Source organism: Podarcis vaucheri, assembly GCF_965113315.1.
Source record: "Podarcis vaucheri genome assembly, chromosome: 3".
Taxonomy (NCBI): Eukaryota; Metazoa; Chordata; class Lepidosauria; order Squamata; family Lacertidae; genus Podarcis; species Podarcis vaucheri.
The window spans coordinates 110,685,580-110,711,104 of record NC_138761.1 but is presented as its reverse complement, the minus strand read 5'-3'; the positions used below and the strand labels follow the sequence as shown (position 1 = coordinate 110,711,104).

Below are 25,525 nucleotides of genomic sequence, written 5' to 3'. Positions count from 1 at the left end.
GGGAAGACATTTTCGTGCTGATCAGCTTGTCTAAATTCAGAGTCTCCATTTTGTCATGGTGAAGCTAAATTAAAAGTCCATTCCATTTTTTTGCCAGTAACTGGTATCTTGCTGTTCCTAAACATCAGGCGGCAATGCAGTACTTTTCTCTAACGTTGGAAAGATTTCAATATCTGGATACCCTGGGTCTATTTTTTGGTATAAAAGGGGACAGCATCCAACAATGTACGGTATATGAAAAAAGGATACAACCAGGACTATTGGTGTATTTGGGCCAAGCCTAGCGTACTCCTTCAAGAGAGAGTGTTTCAATCCTCCTTGATAGATAATCTGAAGCAGTTGTTTTGTTATGCCATCAACAGTTTCATGTATGGCCTAATGATCTAACAAGTGATTTCCTGGGAAGAACAGTGAAAGGAGAAAAGCATTGTGATGTAGGAATTCATAGAGAAGGACAATGACATGAAAGTGGATGCCAAGTGGATGGGTGCATGGTGATTTTGAATCTGTAAAAGCTGGGGTTTTTACTAGACAAAGTTTGTGCAATTTGTGATTAGGGTTGCCAGATTCTGAGTTCAAAAATTCCAGGTTTTATCCCCAGGGTATCTCGAGACTTGACTAGTGAAGGTGGGACTCATAGCACAAACTTTTAATTTTGTGCTTGGTCTAGTTTGTTCTTGAAATTGAATTCTGGTGGACAAGTTGGGCCAGCAACAAATGGTTGTAGTGTTTGGAATGCTCCTATTCAGAATTCCTTCTGGCGATCTCTGCTCTTTTCCTCAGTATTCTATACCACTTATTACTTCGCCTCCTCAGTTTTCTATTTCCTTCCTTATTCCCCAATAGATGGTCAATATTCTGAAACTACTGAGCATGTTTAGTCTTCCTTGTGTTGTTTTGGGGTATCCCCCTGCATTGGGTTTTTTTCACCCTAAAGAAGTTCGTACTTCTGTAAAGGTTCCCTCACCTTCCCTCTTGTGCACGGGTGGTGTGGTTTTGGCTACATAAGGATCCACACTCAGAAGTGAGTTTTCTGTTAATATAAAAGACAGAGGGACATGTAGGGAGGTGAGCATTAGATTCAAGTAAATACGGTACTTCAGAGTAATAAAACATAGGTAAGAATTGTGTTGCATAACAGGCACTTTTGCATCTAAATCCAAAATGACTTTTCAGAGACCTGTTCTAACAAAAGCAGTGAAAAGCGCTAATCTATTCTCCCAAATAAGACACTTGTATGACATTTTTAAATTTGCCACGGCCATCTGTCAACAAGTAATAAAGTTTACTTTTACAGACTTGAATATTGAGAAACGTACTAAATAATCTGGCAAAAGTAATTGCAAAATGTAATAGGAATAGAAACTTGTGTTTGAAAGCATCCATTTGTCTTCTATAGCTATGTGGCCAAGTCTTATAAGTTAGAATCATAGAATCATAGAGTTGGAAGAGACCACAAGGGCCATCGAGTCCAACCCCCTGCCAAGCAGGAAACACCATCAGAGCACTCCTGACATATGGTTGTCAAGCCTCTGCTTAAAGACCTCCAAAGTAGGAGACTCCACCACACTCCTTGGCAGCAAATTCCACTGTCGAACAGCTCTTACTGTCAGGAAGTTCTTCCTAATGTTTAGGTGGAATCTTCTTTCTTGTAGTTTGGATCCATTGCTCCGTGTCCGCTTCTCCGGAGCAGCAGAAAACAACCTTTCTCCCTCCTCTATGTGACATCCTTTTATATATTTGAACATGGCTATCATATCACCCCTTAACCTCCTCTTCTCCAGGCTAAACATGCCCAGCTCCTCATAAGGCATCGTTTCCAGGCCTTTGACCATTTTGGTTGCCCTGCTCTGGACACGTTCCAGTTTGTCAGTGTCCTTCTTGAATTGTGGTGCCCAGAACTGGACACAGTACTCCAGGTGTGGTCTGACCAGAGCAGAATACAGTGGCACTATTACTTCCCTTGATCTAGATGCTATTCTCCTATTGATGCAGCCCAGAATTGCATTGGCTTTTTTAGCTGCCGCGTCACACTGTTGGCTCATGTCAAGTTTGTGGTCAACCAAGACTCCTAGATCCTTTTCACATGTACTGCTCTCAAGCCAGGTGTCACCCATCTTGAGTTGCAAAAAAAAAAAAAGTTGCAAAAAAAAAAAAAAGGAAAAGGAAAAAAAGAGGTTTATAGCTCCTTTTCTGGTCAAAAGCCTTGAACATAAATAAAGGGGCCTAAATATGCCTAAAATATAGTCAAGCTTGAAAGCTGACCACCAGGAGGCCCTGTACCAAAGACTATTTTGTTGCATACTGGGCCCTTTAGTTTACTGATAATCTCAAGTTTTTGCAAGAAGGTGCTTAATTAGGGGATTAATACAATCATATCCAGCCAAATAATTCCATGTGCATGTATAATAATGGTTCATTTTTAAATGATACTGGAACAGAGTAGACCAAGAGCAAATTAATAAATTGCCAGTGTTTCCTTCACTGAATTGAAGGTGCTGACCTGTTATATTTTTTCAGGAAGGCAAGTTGCTGACTTGGGGTTATACAAATTCTCTTACAAGGGAGAGAAAGGTTGTTCCATAAGCATTTTTAGGGTTTCTGGTTAACTTTGGAAGAGAACAAAACTAGAGAAGAATCCTACACTGGCCAGTGATTTCATCTTGTCTTGGCCGCTCTGCAGGGAGATGGGTGTGTGTGACCTGCAACCGTTTGTAAAAATGTGGAGGAATCTAGATCTTCCTGAACAAACCTCAGAGCCCACACGATTAATTTGCCCATTGCTTCATGTGGAAAGTTTTAAACAGCACGTAAATCATTTTAGTTTAATACTGAAACAATACTAGAAACATGCTTACTCCAGAAAGACTTGTGTAATGTTGAAGATACATGTTAATTTCATAAACTTGTTTAGGTGTGTATGGGCTCATTTGCCCAATGGGCAAGTCTAAAAATAGCTAGCCAAATACCATATCTCTGTGTCTCATTATTAGCACAAAACCAAGCTCGTTTTAATGTATGTTGAACACAATTACTTACCTTGAAGATCAACCACTAAAGGCCTCTTAAAGTTCACCTGAAGAGACCCCTTGTTCTTACAAACTTCGTGCTAATATACAGCTTGGGGGAATATGTAATCTACCTGGTTAAGCAGGATTCCTGCCACGCCTGTAGTTGTTACTTTTCATTGGAGTTCTTCTATAAATTAGTTTTTGTCCTAAGCTACATGGCATTATTTATAAATTACCCATGTTGCTCAAAAACAGAGTGCACTCAACAAAACACTCTCACCCCACATATATAGCCTTTCTGGCAGAGTGCATTTATGGAAATAAGCTATCTGACAGGTCAGCAGGTGGAATGTACCCCAAGTTTGGGGCTGCTAACCAATTTCAGAGAAAAGCAACAAAGAATTAACCACTTTTCTTCTGTTGTCAGTACACATATTAGTAGCACATACCAACTGGAAAGGATTGGAACATTTGCAAATATCTCACTGGAAACAGAATGTGTGGACAGTTGCTATATCAGGGGTGGAAACAAAGACTGCAAGCACTGAACAGTACAAGAGACACAGATGATGTTATTGAAATTTGGCATCCTCTTTTAAAATATTCCATTGAGAATCCTGAAGAATGGCATCCACCCAAATCACAAACTGGACTTTGGCAAAACTTAATGGACTGATTTACCCTGAGGGAAGGAGTGGGGTAAATTGGGATGGGGGAATTCTTTGGAATTGTTTTTATACACTGAAAATCAATAAAACCTACTGTAAAAAAAAGAACAGAGTGCACTTGTGTATTAATCTGCATTAATTTACATAAATTTTAGATTTTTGGTAGTCAATTGCACTAATAATGCATAAATATTAAGCAGTACTTATTAATATTTATCATTACTATTGCGAGTTTTTCATGGAAGTTGGTCGTTTCAATACCAAATGCTGTTGCCCAAGGTACAAATGGTGGTTGTAAGCATGGGTTTCCAAATACTGGAATACTGTGACAGCTCTGCTCTGCAGTTTGATATGAAGAGGAAGAATGTTCCCAAGCTGCAGTCATTGGTCATTAGATGCCAGTGTCAATGAACTATTTCCTTGTGCTGATGTATTAAATCCTGCCTTCATTAATAATCATGAAGCAGTACAATAATAATGCTTCAAGGTAGCTCTGATTTCTGAGATTACAACATGCTAATAATTATTTTCGAAAGCTTTAGAATCCTCGTTCTCCCACCCCTTCCCCTTTTGTACTTATCTCCTTAAGGCAATACTGCTCTCCTGTGTCCATTAGGCTTTTTCTCACATTATAGCTATCAACATAAATAGTAATGCTAGCTGTTTTCCTGGCTAATTATTATGAAAATGTGCTTGAATTTCTCTTTACATTTGATACTGAGGCAGGCCAGTGGTGCATCCGACTCAGGGCTCATCTAGACTTCCTTTTGCATTGGGCTTTCCAGATCAGTGTCCAGGCGATTCTTTTTTTATATATCCTCTCAATTTCCTCGGAAAACCTGGTGTTTAATGCTGAATCAGTACAAATCTAAATCTGCAGAAAACTTGTTTGGCATTTATTCCAATTCAGCAGTAAGCAGTGGGTTTTCCTTGAGGAAAGCGGTGGGACTTGTTCCTGGAAAGCACACAAGTCTTGATTAGACCTCAGCATTGCCTCTCTGATATAGCAGGCAGTAGCTATTCAGAGTTGCATGCAGGCATTTCTCAGCACTGTTTTGAGATGCTGGGAATCAGACCCGGGACCCCTCTTCGTGTTAAGCAGATGTTCTGCCACTGAACTTTGGCCTATCCATGATTAACATATTTGTATATTCATAGAGCCTTTGTATTGGGGGGAAAGACAATGTTGATAGAAGGCAAAGGAAGAGTGGGGCAGAGAGGGAGAGAGCAATATAGAGTAAAGTTTCACCAGATTCCATACAGTAAATAAAGGCACGTGAACTAGAATATTTGTTTTCACTGAGATGGAGCAACTCCTAAGGAACCCACTCCAGGATGAGTCAGTAAATGTATAGAACAGTGTGCTCTTTCCTACAGACATGCTATTTTAAACCAAGAGAATCAGATTGCTAGATTGTTCCTCCTGGTTCAGACCGCAAGCGCAAATGAAGAGGCAAGCATCAAGTTGGTTCTAGGAAGCAGTAATTTTGTTCCATGCATTTCCATCCATGTTTTTTGGTATAGCAAAAATGGCTCACTCAAGAAGTATACCAACACGCTCAGTCCCATCTAAGTATCTTCTAATATCCCAGCCAAGACTCTTAATTTCAAATGGAGGGCAGGCATAGTTAGACATAGGACAACCAGTGATGTGGCTGAGGCTCAGACAATTGATGTATTACTGTGTTTAGAGCAAGATTTGTTTAAGGAACGCTGTAGTTTTATGCCCAAGTGAAACAATTATTGCTATAACTTGCTTTATTTCCATTTCCAGGAAAATGGCATCTCAAACGGAAGCATCTACAAACGAACATTTAATGAGTCCTTTGAACAAGCACCAATGTATGTGTCTATCCTTACGTATGCGGGTTTTGTCGTAGCAACGTCATTTGGTTACCTGCGAGACTTCTTGAGAGCTTGTGGACTTCAAAAAACTATTGTTGCTGTAGAGCGGGAAGAACAAAAGGTATATAGAATCAAAAACTGGTGAATGCTCTGATTCCTTCCCAAGCAGGAAGGGAATGTCCAGAACAGGGTTGTAGGTGGAGGATTTGACTTTCACTTGCCCTTCGGATCTCAGGTTCCCATACTGCTTTCCATCCATCCCCCGACATAGGATGTCTCAAGACACATCTGTGGCAGAAGTCTGCATGTGTCAGGCCACAGTTGGAGAGAGATCCCTTACTGACAGTACTGTTTTAGATGCCTGCCTTTTTCATTTTGGAATTTCTATCTAAAATATCAAAGTCATCTGACTAGTGTACTAAATAATGTGGAGCAAGATATAAATGGGTGCAGCCTGCTCTCCACCTTCCCCTGCAAAACAACAACAACCTTAATAGTATTTCAGATTTAGCACGTGTGATGTGAATATAATGCTTTTTTCTTTAAAATAAAATCTTCCTTAAATTGGATCTTATGAAGGATACAGGTGTGTGCTTGCAAGTTTCTATAAGAATCAGGTGGCACCACGTGAAATATTTTCTTGCACTGGTCGATAATTCTGGTGAGGTTCATTCAGAGGTGTTTGGAATCTGGGGGATGGGGAACGATACCTTGGCCTCTGCCAAGTGAGTGCAGACAGTACTGAGTTGGATGAACCAGTGTCCTGAGTCTGTATAAAAGCAGCTACTGATGTTCCTCTTACAGGTAGGTAGCCGTGTCGGTCTGCCATAGTCAAAACAAAATAAAAAAAATCCTTCCAGTAGCACCTTAGGGACCAACTAAGTTTGTTACTGGTATGAGCTTTCGTTTGCATGCACACTTCTCAAGATACCAATGATGTTCCTCTGTGATAGGAAAAAACTCTGCCAAAGGTCCTGGAGAGATGCTTCCAGTTAGAATAAATAATACTTGCTGACTTGGACAAATAGTCTGATCTGGTATATGAAACTCTTTTCCAGTATCCATTCTGCATTCTGCAAATTGAGTTAATTTGCATCTATCAAGTTCTAGGGGAAAGTCTGTTCAGACATAGACATAAATAAATATGAATGATCAGACTTGTCTTTTGAGTGCCACCCTGTGAATGCATATTCATAGCTACATGACTTGCAGATGGATGGTCTCACATGCAGTTTTCAAGAGGTTCTGAATCTCTCAGCTAATACCTTTTTAAGGGATAGGGATAGTTGACAAATTCTACTGAGAATCTCGCCTCTCACCATGATGAAAATGTAGGTGTGAACCAGTCCTGGGGATGTGTCTGAGAAGCATAGGGTGTGTTCCTATTATGCATGTGCTCTTTTCTCTTCTTACCCTTCCTACGCTCACTGACCTCAACCTGAGAAACTGTGCGTTGTCACCTCCAGTTACAGATAGTAAGGATGATCTCTTCTAAAAGACGGCAGAGCACGTTGCATTTTATTCTGTTTATGTAAGAAAAATGCAACTTAGCATCACTGTCTGAAGCATTATGTTTTTCCTTTTGCAAATTGGTGGATCTGGCAGGGAATGCTTCCAGCACAGGGGGGAAATGCAGTGTTGAAGTAGTTTGGTTTCAGGGGGCAGGTATATTATGCAAGGAAGCGGACTTCTTACCAAACATCAAATGCCTGGTTCGAAGTTCATTGTTAATTTGCTTATTAGTCTTCAAATCACTTGTCAGGTAAATGGAATGGCAACCCATTTGATCTAACAGATAGCTTATTTTTCAGTGCAAAAGCTTCCCTTTTAAGTACCACATGGCTGGCTGGCTGGCTGGCTGACAGACACACACACAGGTAGACTGTCCCTAAGGTATCTCACAAGAATCACAGAATTGTAGAATTAGAAGGGACCATGAAGACCATCTGGTCCAGCCCCCTGCAGTTCAGGAGTCCTCCCTACAGCCATCCCTGAGTGGTCTCAAACCACCAACCTTCTGGTTAACAGCCAGACAAACTGACCCATTGCGCCACTGCTAATGTGCTAAGTCCCCTTTTAATTTTACAAAGTGCTTTTCAGTCTTGCCTGTTTTGATAGAGGTATACATACATACATACATACATACCAGAACACCACCAATGAAAGTCTATCTCTTGCCAGTCTAGATCGCACTATATTTATCTTACTAAGACTTACAGCCTTCTCTAGTGTGGCAGACTTGGGGGTCGGTGACAGGCCAAAAACCCCTCCATAAAACAACTGAAATGTATATATAATAAAAAAAAACCTTAGATGATGCATATATCCTTGAGATGTAACTTTGCACACTTCTTTTCCCTTTAAAAAACCTAGGATTTTGTACCACTTTATCAAGATTTTGAAAACTTTTTTACAAGAAACCTCTACGTGAGAATAAGAGACAATTGGAACCGCCCTATCTGCAGCGTTCCTGGACCAAAGTTTGATCTGATGGAACGTGTTTCAGATGATTACAACTGGACATTTAGGTGGGTCAGGCTAGTAAATACAGGTGATAATCGATGAAAAAAAATGTGTCTCTCACTCTCTTTCCATAGCTATCAGTGGAATTTTGTAATTACCTATGTTGTGATACCACAGAAATCATAGAATCACAGAATTGTAGAGTCAGGACAGATCTGTTTGGGAAGTCTTTTTGTAAAGATTGTGTGCTTGAATTGTGACTCAAACCTAAAATTATTAATGGTTTCAACATAAGCTGTGTTCCTGTGTTAACTCACTTGCACAGAACTTGCATCTTGAAGCAGGGTTGCATTTCTGCCCTTGATGGTAGCCTGGCTGGCACATTACACAGTGGCCCAGGGCTTATTCCCACCTCCATTTGACCCCCAACTTTTGCCTGGGTGAAACCTGATACTTAGTTCTGAATTGGAACAAACTGCAACTGAGTTTTCCATGGATTGTTGTTTGCTCCGATTTAGCACTAAAGAGTGGGTTTTCAGGGGGAAAGCGGCAGGGCAAAGGCAAAACTGCTTGGACTTGTGCCCAGAAAGCATGGGACAAGCAGAAAACCACTTGGACCCTTTCTTTATAGGCACGGGATAAGCAGAAGTGTGGACAAGCCCTTAGTGTAAGCATACACGCTCCCAAAGAAGAGATTGCAATCATTTTGCTGCTGCTTCCCGTTTGTTCTGCTGCTAATTGTGATGTCCAAACCAGGACTAATCAGTTAGATCTCCTGGACAAACCATGAGTTTTAAAACAAATAACAAACCTTCTGCTGACCCTGCCGATCTCTCCAGGAAGCACAGTCAGATACATGTAAAAGCTGGAGGGGAGAGCTTCTATTTCATTAGCAAGTGCATGTATCGTGTATATTCTCAACACCATACCAGCTAGATTAGAGTATCAGGATTGAACTCTGAGCTACCACAAACTTCAAACATAAACGCTATAGGAAATCCATGTTGTTAATCTGGAATTTATCCGAATTCTTTATTTTGATCTCAACAGAGAAAGGAACAGAGTACAAAGGGTATTGAGCCTGGTGGCCAAAAGTACTGGCTGCGTATTAGCTTCCGGGCCCAATTCAAAGTGCTGTTTTTCACCTATAAAGCCTTAAATGGCTCAGGCCCGCAATACCTCAAGGACAGTCTCTTCCCATATAAACCGCCCGAGAGTCTGTGTTCATCATCTGAGGCCCTACTTCATGTGCCTTCTCCACTTGAGGTCTGGAGGATGGCAACATGAGAACGGGTCTTTTCTGCAGTGGCTCCCCATTTGCGAAATACTCCCCCAAGAAAGGTCCGCGTATATATTTTTAGGTGACAGGCGAAAACGTTCCTCTTAAACAGGCCTTTGGCTGATTTATATTCTACAACCTTTTAAATGTGTCTGTGGGAGGGGAGGGGTTTTTGTTGTTGTTGTTTGCTGTTTTGTTTTAATTATTTACTTGTTTTTATCCTGTATTTTGTTTTGTGAACCACCCTGAGAACTTACGACGAAGGGCAACATAGAATTCTAATAAATAACAACAAGGGAAGTAAGAATTGCTTTTGAAAAAAGATTGTAACTTTTATAGATTACTTTTCAAATTTGAGGAACTGTCACTGCTCAAGAAAATAAATTTTGCAAAATCCTCTCCAGAATACATTATTCAAATAAATTGACTGAGAGAAAAACACCCATGGAGCTGCTTGTGTGTTTGATGCAGGTGAAAAAGGACTTCATTTGTTGGCTGAAATGTAGTTCCTTGTGCAGAGTTTGCCACTCGCACATATACTTTACCAATGACCAGGTCTATTAAATGAAAGGAAACAAGGGCAAGGTTTATAGGGTCACTTCCATCATATAGTTTCAATTCAGGAGGTTTTAATAATGCCATTTATGTTTTATTACATCAACATTGTGATTTAAATATTGAAATAAGTTTTTTTTCCCTTGGCTGTAGGTTCACTGGAAAGATAATGAAGAATGTAATCAACATGGGTTCATATAACTACCTCGGCTTTGCAGAAACTGATCCTGGCGCTTTGAAAACTGTGGGCACTATGCTGTATAAATACGGCACAGGCGTATGTAGCACCAGACAGGAAATGGGTAAGGAACAGTTTTTCAGTTACTACCACAATCTTTAGCGTTGGGAGCTCTTTTTTGGAAAGGGCTAAAAATCCATTTGAGAATACATTTCTGGCTCCATTTCAAACCACGAAACCATTTTTAAAAGTAGCCGTCATGCAAATTTGTTGTACTTATAAGCATCTTTAAAAAATCTTTCTGTTCTCTCATAAAATCAGCTGACAGGATCAGTATGGAAGATAACGTATTTTTTATTAGTCACACGCAACATTGGGCAACGGTATCCAGGATTAGTTTATCTGCTCTGGATCAATTATAATGCCTTCTGAGACGCTGAGGCTTAAGTCTTTCAATATCTCTAAGGAGTATTTGAATAATATGCAAATGCTTCACTGGAGGTATAAAAGTGCAACGGGCATGAAACAGACTAGCAGGGGCACCATTATCCTGGAACATTATCTCAAGAAAAAGCACAGTGACACCAACATAATTTTTTTTCCATTTGGCGACAGAAGTCTGACCCATACATCAGAATTAATAATAATAATAATAATATTTATACCCTGCCCATCTGGCTGGGTTTCCCCAGCCACTCTGAGTAGTTCCCAACAGAATATTAAAAACACAATAAAACATCAAGCATTCAAAACTACCCCAAACAGGGCTGCCTTCAGATGTCTTCTCAAAGTCAGATAGTTGTTTATTTCCTTGGCATCTGATGGGAGGGCATTCCACAGGGAGGGCACTACTACGGAGAAGGCCCTCTGCCTGGTTCCCTGTAACCTCATTTCTCGCAGGGAGGGAACCGCCAGAAGGCCTTTGGAACTGTACTTCAGGGCCGAGGCCATTTAGGGCTTTAAAGGTCAGCACCAACACTTTGAATTGTGCTAGAAAACGTACTGGGAGCCAATGTAGGTCTTTCAGGACTGGTGTTATATGGTCTCAGAAGCCGCTCCCAGTCACCAGTCTAGCTGCTGCATTCTGGATTAGTTGTAGTTTCCGGGTCGCCTTCAAGTATAGCCCCACATGGAGCACATTGCAGTAGTCCAAGCTGGAGATAACCAGAGCATGCACCACCACCTCAGTACTAAGAAAGTACTCTTGAGACAAGAAATTAAGTTTATTCATCTTCTTAATACAATCACACCGCATGAGTTGAATACAGTAGTGCCCCGCAAGACGAATGCCTCGCAAGACGGAAAACTCGCTAGACGAAAGAGTTTTCCGTTTTGGAGGTGCTTCGCAAAACGAATCTCCTATGGGCTTGCTTCGCAAGACGAAAATGTCTTGCGAGTTCCTGCGGGTTTTTTTCCTTTCCCTCCGCCTTTTTCTAAGCCGCTAAGCTGCTTATCAGCTGATCCGATAAGCCGCTAATAGCACTAATCCGCTAATCCGTCAATGGGCTTGCTTCGCAAGACGAAAAAACCGCTAGACGAAGAGAATCACAGAACGGATTCTTTTCGTCTTGCGAGGCACCACTGTACATCTTTTGATTTGGGCTGTTTCTTGTAGTACCTCCTTAAGAAATCCTCAGTGTTTCAGTCTCTACTAATAAATGTCTACTAGTGGGCTTCCTCTGTGCTCTGCTAGCCAGCAAGCAGCAGTTGTCTCTACTTGTACCCAATGTGGGACCTTATTAACTTCACAGGGTGAGTCAGCCTGCTCATGGTCTGGAATAGTTTACACTACAGTGGAACCTTGGTTGTTGAACACTTCGGAAGCTGAACGCCGACAACCCAGAAGTGAATGCTTCAGTTTTCGAACAAGCCTCAAATGTTGAACGGCTTCCTAGGCGTGTTTCTCCATTTTTTAAAAGGAATTTGCCGACCGGCAATTGCGCCTCGGTTGTTGAACATTTTGGAAGTTGAACAGTCTTCCGGAATGGATTACGTTCAACAACGAGGTTCCACTGCATATAGTCTGGCTTGGGTTGCTACCATATTCTTTTATATTGTCAGCTGAAGAAGGAGTTTCTCTTCGAAACTGGGATCACCGGCCTCCAGTCCTGTTTGCTACAGCTGCTCCACCACTCCCAATAACTCCCTTGCGTCGAAGATAATGAAAATATATCATTAAATGTAATATTGTACTTATTTTGACGATTCTGGAGTACTGCTTGCATGTACTGTATGCCTTGTAATAGCGGGTACATTGTGACGAATACATTCGTGGTACTTTGCTTGCCATATATCGTGTCTGTATGCTGGCCTGAACCCCTGTGTTTTCTATTTGTGTGTGTTCCTATACAGTGGGTTCCTTATTTTTGTGCTTGGAGTAAGGAAGAGGCAGAGTTTCTCCAAACTTTAGCTTTCTGGAATTCCTGGCATCCCAAAAAACCTTAGGGGAAAGCTGGTATAACTTGTTCTGAGCTCCAGTAGATAGTTTTTCTACGCATTACCAACAACAGCACCAGTGTATACTTGCTTTATAGCAGTCATACCATTGGTCCATTGTGCTCATTATTGTCAATGTTGACTGCGTGCCACTGTCTAGGATTTCAGGCAGGAGTCCTTTCCCAACTGTACCTGGAGAATCTAATGTCAAACCTGGGATTTTTTCGCTTGCAAAGCATGCACTCTGCTAGTTAGCTATGACCCTTCCAGTAAGCCCAGTGTTGGTTGATGTAACAATATTTGTGCCTGCCAGCCTAAGCATGTAAATCCCTGCCTAGATTGAGTTAGTTCTATCCTTTTTGCGTTAAAAGTTGGGCTTAGAAACATGTTGAAACTGAACTGGGTATTTCATCCCCACCCTGTGTATCTTGTCACAAACCTCCCAGTGATAAGATCTGGTAGGTGCCTCATGGTTTTTCTTGAACACCTCACCTACCACCCACAGAGGTTCCACTCTAATTAGAAATGTGCAAAGCAAAGGGCTGGTCTTGCACACCCTTGCCAGTCAGGTTTGACTTATGCAAAGATGAATCAGGAATTAGTTCTCATTATGTTCTGAGAGCCATTGACATGCAGATGTAGCTGCATGTTAATGTAGCCTGAAACATATCTGTCACACTGGTTTTTTCCCGTAACATAGACGAGGATGCTTTTGCAACATCATGGAGGTGACCTTGCTAATTGTAGGAAATTGTATTTGGTTAGTTCAGTTGAACAGCCGGGAGTGTTCCATTATCAGATGATTTGTCATAGAGTAATCCAATAGCCATGTCATAATTTTCAATTTATAGTGGCCATCTGTAAAAATTTGGAAGCTATTGTGGGGAGGCGGGAGTCTTAACAGTAAACTTGTGTTACCTGTTTTAAGAACGCATTGGTCTGAATCTATTCTGCAAATGGGCTGCAGTCCCAGAATTTTCCCCTTGCTGTTCCAGAGGGTCCTTCAATCCTCTGGAGCAGATTTTCAGACAGGGGAAATGGGGGATCAGAAAAAACTGACACACACCGCATCCTGTGAGCAGAACTTTGCACCTGGGATCTCTGGATCCAACTGGACATAGCAACTGTGTGTGTTATATTTCATGAAAGTACAAAGGTAGAAATACTGTTTGTTTGCTTTTTATTCAAACAATAATTACCAATATTTGGTGCTGGCAAACAGCTGTTAGCCCACATATACCTTGGCTTTTGTCACTTGAAAAGCTTTTTTTTTTAATTAACTTTACAATACTGCTGTGCCACTTAGCAGCTAGAGCTCACCAGACAGTTCAGAAAACAGAGGTTCAAACTATAAAATGCAAGAACATAACAATAAATGTAACCTAAAATCTAAAAACCAGTTAAGACAGCCGCAGAATAAAACCAACAGCAGAAACCAGTGGCAGTGCAAGAATCTAAAAATCATCAAAATATATTTAAACCTGAAGGATTAAAATTGTGAGAGAAGAGTAACCTCAGCGGTATCTCAGAAACTTGCATTTTTTGGGCGTTTGTATGTGTTGAACATGGTGGAACAGCCCAGCAAAGCCTAATCATGTTTAGAATACAGACTGACAGTTGGGGGGGGCAGGGGAGAAACCAGTTGAAAACCAGGCAAGGGAAATGAAATGGAGTATCCTGTCAAAGGGCACGGGGCTGGTTTTCAAAAACCTGGAAGAAGAGCACCCCACGTATTGCAACAGGCTTTTTGTAGGTATATTAGGACTGGCATTCAGGGTAAATCCACAATGCCTTCTAGATCAACCACAGGAATGAACTAAAAGTCTTTGCTGTTAGTTCCCAGCCACTCCCAATAATTTCCATAAATAGATAAATAAAATTGCGGAGGGATTCCTGAGGGTGGGAAGGTAAAAGGTAAAGGTACCCCTGCCCGAACGGGCCAGTCTTGACAGACTCTGGGGTTTGTGCGCCCATCTCACATCTATTGGCCGGGGGCCAGCGCTGTCCGGAGACACTTCCGGGTCACGTGGCCAGCGTGACAACGCTGCTCTGGCGAGCCAGAGCTGCACACGGAACGCCGTTTACCTTCCCGCTGGTAAGCGGTACCTATTTATCTACTTGCCCCCGGGGGTGCTTTCGAACTGCTAGGTGGGCAGGCGCTGGGACCGAGCAGCGGGAGCGCACCCCGCCGCGGGGATTCGAACCGCCGACCTTTCGATCGGCAAGCCCTAGGCGCTGAGGCTTGAGGGTGGGAAGAGGAGGGCCTAAAACCATCCAAACCCTTTTGTGGATATTTGCACTCAGCACATGGATAGATCTACTGACTTTCTGGGTAGAGTAGGGCTGTGGGCAGGGACATGTATTTAGCCCCGCCCCCAGAGCCACATGACTCCTCTGGTCCCTTTGTATGTTTTTAGTGAACCTTTGCAGCGGGGAAGGAGCCATGGATTAGTTAATCAGAGCTGGTCCATCTCCATCATTAGATCTTTGGCTTTGTTGGCCTTTTACAACTCCTACTTCACCTAAGTAAGGGGAAACCGCACTTGAGATTGAACACTTGGATATGTCAGCATATGGGATCTTTTAAATAAAAACATTACGTACGTTTATTCATTTATTTCTCTCTAGAAATTTTTATATGCCAGTACATCACAATAACATATCAGAGCTCTCTGCAACAGTTAAAATAAAACCATACAACAGAAAGCTATAAGAAGCTCAAAACCATTCTCGTGTAAGATTCGCAGTAATCTGCTGGGTATATCCACTTCTTGCAAACTGTCTGCTTTGATTTTCTTGGGAAGTACTAATGTGATCTGTAAAACTATTTTTAATTGTTTCCAACAGGCAACCTTGACAAACATGTTGAGTTAGAAAATCTGGTGGCAGAATTCCTGGGCGTTGAAGCGGCTATGGCATTTGGTATGGGCTTTGCTACAAATTCTATGAACATCCCTGCATTGGTTGGGAAGGTGAGTGAACGTCTTTAGGAATGTCCATATCACAGGAAACTTATGAACCTTGTGGAAGGTGATGCCCAGGAAAATGTACCTGAGTCATCCTTTCCAGTTTTAGGTGCCAGGCTAAGACATTTTAATTTATCCAGGCTTTTGATAGTTAAGTTAGCCGCTATTATGCTACTCATCTTTCAGTGTGCTGAGGTAGACTCCATCCTTCTTAATTTATTGTTGGGTGAGCGTTTTAGGAATTTTCTACTGTATGGTGTTTTTAATTTGACTGTTAGTTTATTTTACCTGTCTGTCTTTTATATTGTTAACTCGCTATAATACACTTTTTACAAAATGAATAACAAATGCGATTAACAGTGATAGAGATAATGTTGAGGTGGATGACTCGCTCAGGAAGGAAACATTAGTGGTGATAGTGATTTATGGCAAGTTGAGCAGCAGATTGTAACCCTGAATATTTCAGAACCTTTTAGAAAGTAACCCCCACCCTTTTTAAGAATGAGTGGTTGGAACAAGATGGCTAAACGTGTCTGTGTTCCATTTGTCAGAAAGAAAAATAAACACCTTAGACCACAAAGACAAAATGCATAACCAAAGTTGTCTGTTTCAGTTCATTCACCCCACGGTCTGAAGATTAAAGTGTTGCTTCCATAAAGATTCATGTTCAGAGCAGGCTTCCCTTGAACCTACTAAAGACCCTTCTTACAATATTTCTCAATCAATAAACATTACAATAAAAGTAAAAAATTGGACATTGATGACAATTACCAAGCCCAAATAACATATTGTGATTCGTTATTTACTTCCACAGGGAAGTCTTATTTTAAGTGATGAACTGAACCATTCTTCACTTGTTCTCGGTGCAAGGCTCTCAGGTGCTACAATTAGAGTCTTCAGACACAACAGTAAGTATTAATACTGGGTATGTTAGGTAAACTGACTTGTGTACACGCAAGGAAATTTCTGTCAATTGACATATGAGACTATTTCACTATTTCACTGGAGATAAAGCATGTTAAAACGTGTTTGTACTTCTCATCCATTTAAAAAGAAACACAGCTTGCTGTTTTGCACAAAAGCCCTTAAATTACCCAGGTTGATCTGTGGTTTTCAAAACTTTTGGAGGAAACTTTACTGACTCTCTTCGTTGTGAAACAATTCCCATGCTCCAAAGTTATTAGAAAAACTGTACAAATGTGTAACTAAAAATGGCCCATACTTCAGCTGGAGCATCAGTTGAACCTTTATGAACACACTATATACTAATTGGCAATTTACGTGCCTAACTAACATTGTTTAGGAAAAAGAAACTACCCATATTAGTCTGTTGTGACAAAAAAAAAGTCTTGTGGCACCTTTTTAAAGAATAATGAATTTTATCATGGTGTAAGCTTTTGTGGATTTGAATCCCTGTCATCAGATGTATGGAATGCTACCACAATCTGGCAGAATATACATGGGTGTTTGTGTTATGAGCAAGCACTGATCGCAACATTTTATATCAAACATGGAATGGTTGGGAAGACAAAATCCAGCTTCTGTATAAAAGATCAGCATTAAGATACTTGGTTTACTGGAAATTTAATATGGTTGTACTATAAACTAAAAGTATCTTCTACCCCACTGCTCACTCAAGGTAAAATGCACCTCTCACTAATGCGATGCAACGTGTTTTGGTTGTTAACTGGGGTTGCTTCTCAGGGTCATGTAAAGCAGCAGGCTTATTATGCAGTAGAGAGCTTGGAGGTTTGTAAAACATAATAAGACCAACTCACAACTTAACTTGTACGAATTCTTCTGTACATGCTTGGCTGAATTTATTTTTTTAAAAGGTGGGCGTCTGGGGGGGAAACATTAGCAGTCTTACCTGCCATTGCACTCAGCTTGGGAGAGCATTCAGAGGTGCAGGGAGAGTGTTTTAACCATAAGCAATTTTGGCTTTATGCACTATCCCCCACATAAGTTGAGAGCTGACTGTGCGTTGCAGGAAGACACCCATAAAAACACACCCCACCATGAACAGTAACAGTATTCTAAATGTTGACATTCTTGTTCAGGAAAGAAGTCACTCAGATGTGTCCTCGAACAATTAAATTGTTCAAATATTTAAAAGGATGAATCCGCAGCTGGTCTCCAATTTTTGAAAAGCACAGACTTTTGTTCCCCAGAGCATGACAGGATTACGGTCTTCCTTATTAGAAGGAGGGATATAAATGTTCTGCAAGGAAATTACATGAATAAATATCTGATGCACTGCTTTCTTGTGTTTTTGTAACCAGATATGCAAAGCTTAGAAAAGCTTTTGAAGGAAGCAGTAATACATGGACAACCTCGAAGTCGGAGAGCATGGAAAAAGATTCTGATTCTTGTGGAAGGCATTTACAGGTATGCAGAAATTGCAACTCCAATGCAAGTTCAAGTTGGCTTTCTTCCAACAAACCATAGGTGATGCTGACCACTGTTTAACAGTTCAAGCAGCCAAGAGAATACTGTATCTGAGTGGAAGAATGGTAAGCAAAGAGGCTGTGTAAGGTTCTGCCTCCCACCGTCATTTTTCAGATCATATTTGGTATCCCAAAGCAGCTTTTTTGTCAGTTTGGGTGCACAAGGAACATGGTGCTTATATTCTCCCTACAGGCCAAAAATCAATTGTGGGGGCGGGGGCAATTTTGATCTGTAAAATTTAAGGAGGAAGACTTAAGAAGCCTCTTCCCAACCCACATTCTGCTGCACAAGTGCAGTCTGCCCCAGCTTGCTTTGTGGATTGCTTGTTTTTAAAAAAGAGAGAATTTGAGGGGACGTGGGTGGCGCGGTGGGTTAAACCCCAGAGCCTAGGACTTGCCAATCAGAAGGTCGGCAGTTCGAATCCCAGCAACGGGGTGAGTTCCCGTTGCTCGGTCTCTGCTCCTGCCAACATAGCAGTTCAAAAGCACGTCAAAGTGCAAGTAGATAAATAGGTACCACTCCGGCAGGAAGGTAAACGGCGTTTACGTGCGCTGCTCTGGTTTGCCAGAAGCGGCTTAGTCATGCTGGCCACATGACCCAGAAACTGTATGCAGGCTCCCTCGGCCAATAAAGCGAGATGAACGTCGCAACCCCAGAGTCGGCCACAACTAGACCTAATGGTCAGGGGTCCCTTTACATTTAATGAGTCATTACCTTCTGTTTTTTCTTTGGTTAGTGGCTGGTCACCATAACTCCAAAGCCTTATTCAGTTGTTAAATGTAATTTGGAAACGGAATGTGGAAATGAGGACTAGAACCCTGACTCTGCCTCCTTGTCCCCATTCTCTTTCACTCCCTGCCATGATTCGGAAGACAAAGGGTCTGTAGCTTCTAATTCCATAGGCTCCTTGCATTGTGTAGAACCCCCATCTCACAAGAAGCCTCCATGAACGTGAAAGGCTCCCCACTGCAGACATGGAAGAGCTGAGCTGGCACCTTTCTTCCTACTCGTGCATTCTGGTTCCAGATTATGGCAATACAGCTCAGGATCTTCAGGGCTGCCTTCCCCCATTCTATCCAACCTGGACCCTGTGCTTGTCATCCAAGGCCCTTCTCTTTGTTTGGAGGTTTGGAGGATGACAACACAAGAACAGGCCTTTTCTGTGGTGGCTTCCCATCTGTGGAATGCTCTCCCCAGGTGTGCATGGTTCATTCATTCATTCATTCAGCCTTTGTTGGCCTAATGCGTGCCTGGTATCATTATTACATCATTATGTTAGGATATTTCCATTCCTCCTTAAAAAGGAAACAGGCTGTTGTGTGTCACATGCCTGTTTACTTCCTGCTCACTGGGAGTTTCCATTTTGTATATAGCTTTTGTTTCTGGCTGTTTTCCTCGACACGGATGCAAGCAGTCATGTTTTTTCCTTTGTTCTGATCGACGTTGAATAAAGCTGTAAATATGCTCTCCTGGGTGAATCTTCCGTTGTGGAAATTCTGCAGAAAGGGTGTGCATGAGTCTTGGAATGTCTTTGAGGCTCGTGTCGCTAATTGACTGATGCTATTCCAATGGGAGACCAGAGATCGTCCGGAGACGACATGGCTGCCCGATTGCCCATGTCTCCCTGGCAGTATCCCAACACATTACACTATCATTTGGATAACAGATGGTATATTAATAATAATAATAATATGCATATGAATAGGGATCATGTAGCATGATTCTTAAAACAATAAAGGATATATATCTGTGAGAAAGACACAGATTGCTTTTGGCATTTTTGGAAGGCTTTTCTTTTTTATAACATGTCATGGATGAAAATCTCTAGAGATCTTTTGTTTGCCTAATGAATTGCACTTGGTCTGAATGTTGTGTGGCATTCCAAACTGGTCAGTGTTGTAATATTTCTGCAAGGTGTTGGAACTCTTCATCAAAGCAATCATGTTATCTGAATTTAGCAAGTAGATGGGTGGATGGGAAATAATAGAGCAATGAAATCATGAGTACACCCACACTTCCTGCTTAATGACATCTGGAAGGTATCTTCACTGTACTCTTTTCAGTTCCTACTGAAAACATGTTTTAGACCAGCCTATGTGTAATGTTGACATGTTTTAACTAATTATTTTAATTGTTTTTGACTGGATCAAGGAGTCTGTGCAAGATGAAAAATGAGTGGAGACCCCCCTCCCTCAACAGATAAAGCCAGAGTTTAGAGTAGAGAGGTTAGGGAGCGATATGATGCAAAAACGGCAGGCTGGAAAAGCAGAGAGAGAGAGAGAGAGAGAGCACACCATGCTGGATCTCCGGCTGAATCCAGGGCTGTGGCTATGGGAGAAACAAAACCCTTTTGGGGTGTTGACGCAGTGAACCTTTCCATCACAGGCTCAGGTTATATACAGGGTGGCCCAAAAGTAGGTATACTGCTTTAGAATCCACTTTCTTTGTTCTTTGACTCAAGAAGTTCTCATCGTTCACAATATCGGTAAAGAAAAATAATTGTTTCTTTGTTTGTTTGTTTTCAAAAGTATATCTACTTTTGGTCCACCCTGTATGTGTGTAAATAAACTATATATCCTAAAGACACCACAGTCTCCACTTCCCTTTTGGGATACTCCTTTGTTGACAGCTAAGGAATAAACAATAGTCCACAGCTAAGCTACTTTTGGTTTGTTGAACTCTAGTGCTTCTTTGTCTCTTGCTGGTAGCTGCTCGCAAGTACAAACAAGTATACTCGGGTTTTTCTCCACTGTGGCTTGAGCTGCTTGGATGCAATCAATAGCATTATGTCCATATTATGCAACAATAACTATAGCTGAATCAATTAAGTGCTCATTTCTCAGCTGCTTTCTTTTGCTTCCCACAGTATGGAAGGCTCCATTGTACGCTTGCCGGAGATAATTGCCTTGAAGAGAAAATACAAAGCCTACGTCTACTTGGACGAAGCTCACAGCATAGGTGCCGTTGGCCCAACAGGAAGAGGAGTTGTGGAGTACTTTGGAATGGATCCCAACGATGTTGATGTGCTGATGGGAACATTCACCAAAAGCTTTGGAGCAGCAGGGGGATACATAGCAGGCAAAAAGGTATTGGCATCAATTGTCAGCATTTGTAGGTGTGTAAAAACTCAAATGCCAGTGATTGCTAACCATTTCAAAAATGGAATAAGACATGGGTTGCTATAGCAGTCAGGAAGCAGATATCCTATTCTGGTACCTAGAAAATCCAGCCATTTCTCATGTTTTTGCAAGAGTTTTTGCTCCCTTGTGTGTATATTTGCACTAGGTTTGAAGGGCTTCATGTGGTTCCGTCTGCATCCACAGAACAGATAATATTCCAGTTTTGAGGTCCCTCTCCACATGGTTTTACAGAGTTCACATACTTCTGAATGAATATCATGTCACAAATACACAGCTCTTTGGATTCTCCTGTTGACAGTAAACATTGTTTCTGCTGCATTTGATAACTGTGCCAATATCTCATCCCACTATTTGCATGCAGGTTGTTCATAGTAAGCACTTCCTAATTAATGTCATTGAATATGATGATGTAAGGGGGAAATGCAGCAACAATTTGCACACTGGTAACTGAGTTCTCAAATGTTTTTTGGAATGCCTCTGAATTCCTTTTGTTATTTGATCTTAAGAAAGTTTTAACGATTTCTCTGTACTGGGCACATTATTACATGTCTTCAGAAGTCATGTGCTTGCTGCAAAAATTGCTCTTTGCGTGAGTACAGTTGCATACAGCTTATATGCAAGTCCTGCCAAAGGATTTTAGCTAAACATGAATGAATTTTACATTGACTGCATAGTTTCCTTAGGGTTGTGAACTTTCAAGTCTTATGTTGCTTGAGTATAAACAAGTAAAACTGTGAGCATGTTCTGTTGTCTGCAGGGGAAACTGTAGTCAGATTTTTCACTTGAGTCAGCTTAAATTAGCTTCTGTGCTACTCTTTGCATCAGATCCCTATTAGCACTGTTTCATAACCTCTCACCTCTGAGACCAGAGGTGTGCTCAGTCAGACACGCCTTTGAAAAGGATCCAGGTTGCAGGTATTGAATTGCAGATCATTTAATTAGGCATTGCTACTGTGCCAGGCCTAATTTAGCATTAAACTACCATATTTTTTGCACCATAACACTCACTTTTTTCCTCCTAAAAAGTAAGGGGAAATGTCTGTGCGTGTTATGGAGGGAATGCCTACGGGTGGCATGCCTACGGATTTTCCTCCTCTAAAAACCACGTGCGTGTTATGGTTGGGTGCGTGTTATAGAGCGAAAAATACGGTAATTTGAAACACCATTGAAAAATAAATTTCCTGATGTACTTTCCCCTTCAAATATTGTGGGTCTAGGCTGAATAACCTTTTTCTGAATGAGAGAGCTCCGTGCCTCCTTTTAAGGGATTGCAGTAGAACCAAACACTGAACCCATAAACAGAGATAGAATAGCAGTTTATTTCTTCTGGGTACAAGGTCCATGGGAAGGACTATCTCTAGAGATAGTGCATTAAAATATCATCCTCTGCTGCCTATCTGTTCTCTCATTACTGGGAAATTTGGAAGCATGATGCTTCTTGCCATGCACTGACTTTTTAAAAGTGTGCCCTTTTGACAGTTGCTATAAGAGTACTTGGGGACGCGGTTGGCGCTGTGGGTAAAACCTCAGTGCCTAGGACTTACCGATCGTATGGTCGGCGGTTCGAATCCCCGCGGCGGGGTGGGCTCCCGTCTTTCGGTCCCAGCAGTGGCGTAGCGTGGGTTGTCAGCACCCGGGGCAAGGCAAGTAATTTGCGCCCCCTAACCCGTGGATTTGCGCCCCCTAACCCTAACCCCCAGATGTTGCGCCCGGTGCGGCCGGCCCCCCCTGCACCCCCCACGCTACGCCACTGGGTCCCAGCTCCTGCCCACCTAGCAGTTTGAAAGCACCCTTAAGTGCAAGGAGATAAATAGGTACTGCTTTATAGCAGGAAGGTAAACGGCGTTTCCGTGTGCTGGTGCTGGCTCGCCAGAACAGCTTCGTCACGCTGGCCATGTGACCCGGAAGTGTCTCCGTACAGCGATGGCTCCCGGCCTCTTAAGTGAGATGAGCGCACAACCCTAGAGTCGGACACGACTGGCCCGTACGGGCAGGGGTACCTTTACCTTTATAAGAGTACTTGAGGTAATCAGTGAAACAAATAGTTGATTTAGCCACTGGTTCAAAAGTGAGGTATGTTTCTAAAAGTTTTGCATTTCGGCTTACAGTTGAGTGTGCAGCCAGTTCTGGATCTGATTGCTCTTGCCACCTGCAAACTTCTGTTCCAACAGACATAAGGAGGTTTTGGTGTCTGCGCTAAAACTTTATTCTGTTTTTATTCCAGGAACTAGTAGACTACTTACGGGTTCACTCCCATAGTGCTGCATATGCTTCATCTATGGCTGCTCCAATAGTGGAACAAATCATAAGAGCAATGAAATGTGTCATGGGACTAGATGGAACCACAAAAGGTAGGATATTGTGCTGACTGAGAAGATTTCCTTTTATAGCTGTTTGAAATGGGAGGGGGGATAACAGCATTTCACCTTAAGAAAGGCATGCTTGTGGATGAATGCAACTGATCATTTGTGGTCAATGTATGAGCAAAACATAGCATTTGGAGGACTTAATTCCTGGCCTTCATACACCTGCAATCACACTTTGCTTGGAGGATGTTGTTAGACCAATAGTGGTGCAGTGATTCTGACTTGGTAGGTGTATGAAGCCAGGAACAAGCATCAGAGATCATGTGCTTCTTCACTCTTGCTGTCTCAAGATCTTGGTTGTAAGCCTAAACTGACACTGAGTTACATTTCCCCATTTTAGATGTAAAGGGAAACTGATTTATTTCATCAGAACTGAAGTGCTGACACCTCAGTGTGCAAGAAGACAAGCACACAGGTCCAACACCCTATTCCTCACGTCATAAAACATGTCTCACTGTGGTTGGGCTGTTTGTAAGGCATAATAATTACCTCCTTACATGGTGGAAATGTTAGTCTGAATAAAAGAGTCACTGAACTGTTTCCCATAAACTTCTATATAACATAGAACAAATCATGGTCAGCAGTCCATGGGGTGGCAGTGACCCAAATGTCCAAGTGATTAAAAATTAAATGTTATATTTATGAGTAACCCTGTTAAAAGGAATATTCTTGCAGAATTTTGGATTTGTTTCCTGTCTTGGATGAAAAAAATGGCAGTTGGGACAAAGGTCTTATCTGCTTATGTGAAATGATATCCAGGTGGTTTGGGGCCAACAATAAATTAATTTTTTTTCTGATGCGGTTGAATTTGGCCGACATGTTTGGTGGAGCTTCATATAAATGCATCAAGAGGTGCCCAGATAATTCATATCAGCCTCCCAGTAGCAACCACAACACCAGCATACTGAGAAGCAGGCACAAGTGACCAGTACTGAAGAACAGTACCTATGAGATGCTAGCACAGAATGGGTGTACTTTGTCTCTATAGCATTTTAACGCCATGGTGTGTAGAATTGTTATACAGTTTCTAAAGTGGTGTGAAAGAGGGTATGCTTCATCTGTAGCAATAAATAAGAGCACACACGTAAAATTCGATTTATGGACTGCTTTTTTGCAAATATACTTGCCAGTGGAGGGCAACATTGCACTGTAGTTTCCCAAGATGATAGTATTCTTTCTGGCTGTAAGAAAGAAACATAAAAGGTTCCATCTGCACTTTTTTTCTTCTTACCTTTTTGAGCTAGTACAGATCCACAGATACAGAAGTTCTCAGAACCTGCAGGTTCAAGGGTTGTTGCATTGCAAGGAGTATAGCAAGGGGAAACTAACTGCAGTGGCTTTGATGCACGCTAGCACATTGGGCATCCACTCAAGGTACAAGCTTCTACAGTGGTACCTCAGGTTACATACGCTTCAGGTTACATATGCTTCAGGTTACAGACTCTGCTAACCCAGAAGTAGTGCTTCAGGTTAAGAACTTTGCTTCAGGATGAGAACAGCGTGGCGGCGGCAGGAGGCCCCATTAGCTAAAGTGGTGCTTCAGGTTAAGAACAGTTTCAGGTTAAGAACGGACCTCCGGAACGAATTAAGTATGTAACCAGAGGTACCACTGTACTTTCAGTTGAACTGAGTTAGCTATAGAGCGTGCTTTTGTTTCCATCCCTGCCTCTTAAAAGGATCGCGTCAAAGGCATTTTTAAGGAGTGATTGTTTAAAAACTGCCTTCTTTAGCACTTGCACCTGGTGTAGCATAGTGACAGGCCTATTTCTCAGTAAGGTAGAAAACGTCAGTCTTGCATATACTACCGGTACTTCTTATAAGGGAATACAGTGGTGGAAGAGATACAAACATGACAAACTAGTATATTGGAGAGAAGACTAGGCTAGGACAATTACGGTATATCCAAATGAGCTTCAAGGGACCCTTTTAAAGGAGTGAGGAAATTGTGTTTCTCCTTTAAGCAGGAAGGTGGCAGCTGTGGCATTCCCTCCCACCAAGCCCCAAAGCTAAATGATCTGAAAGGGCATCATGCTCAATAGCATTAAAGGCCTTTGAGGATAATCTGCAGGCAATTGATAAGTATCTGAGATAAGGCAATAGGATAAAACTCTTCATCCTATGCACCTAAAGCTGATTCAGCAGCTTCTTTCTGATCTTCTCAGAAAGCAAT

At 41.8% G+C, this 25,525-nt stretch overlaps 1 protein-coding gene across 2 annotated transcripts in view; it reads left to right on the top strand.

Annotated features, from left to right (window-relative positions):
- The window catches only part of SPTLC3 (serine palmitoyltransferase long chain base subunit 3), a 63,822-nt gene that overhangs the window by 23,491 nt on the left and 14,806 nt on the right, over positions 1 to 25,525 (top strand). For both annotated transcript variants that reach the window (XM_082215553.1, XM_082215552.1), the window contains exons 2-9: positions 5,454 to 5,645; positions 7,898 to 8,052; positions 9,975 to 10,123; positions 15,283 to 15,407; positions 16,216 to 16,309; positions 17,684 to 17,789; positions 20,716 to 20,935; positions 23,214 to 23,340. In XM_082215553.1, the coding sequence (XP_082071679.1) occupies positions 5,454 to 5,645; positions 7,898 to 8,052; positions 9,975 to 10,123; positions 15,283 to 15,407; positions 16,216 to 16,309; positions 17,684 to 17,789; positions 20,716 to 20,935; positions 23,214 to 23,340 (1,168 nt within the window). The remainder of the gene's footprint in view (positions 1 to 5,453; positions 5,646 to 7,897; positions 8,053 to 9,974; positions 10,124 to 15,282; positions 15,408 to 16,215; positions 16,310 to 17,683; positions 17,790 to 20,715; positions 20,936 to 23,213; positions 23,341 to 25,525) is intronic.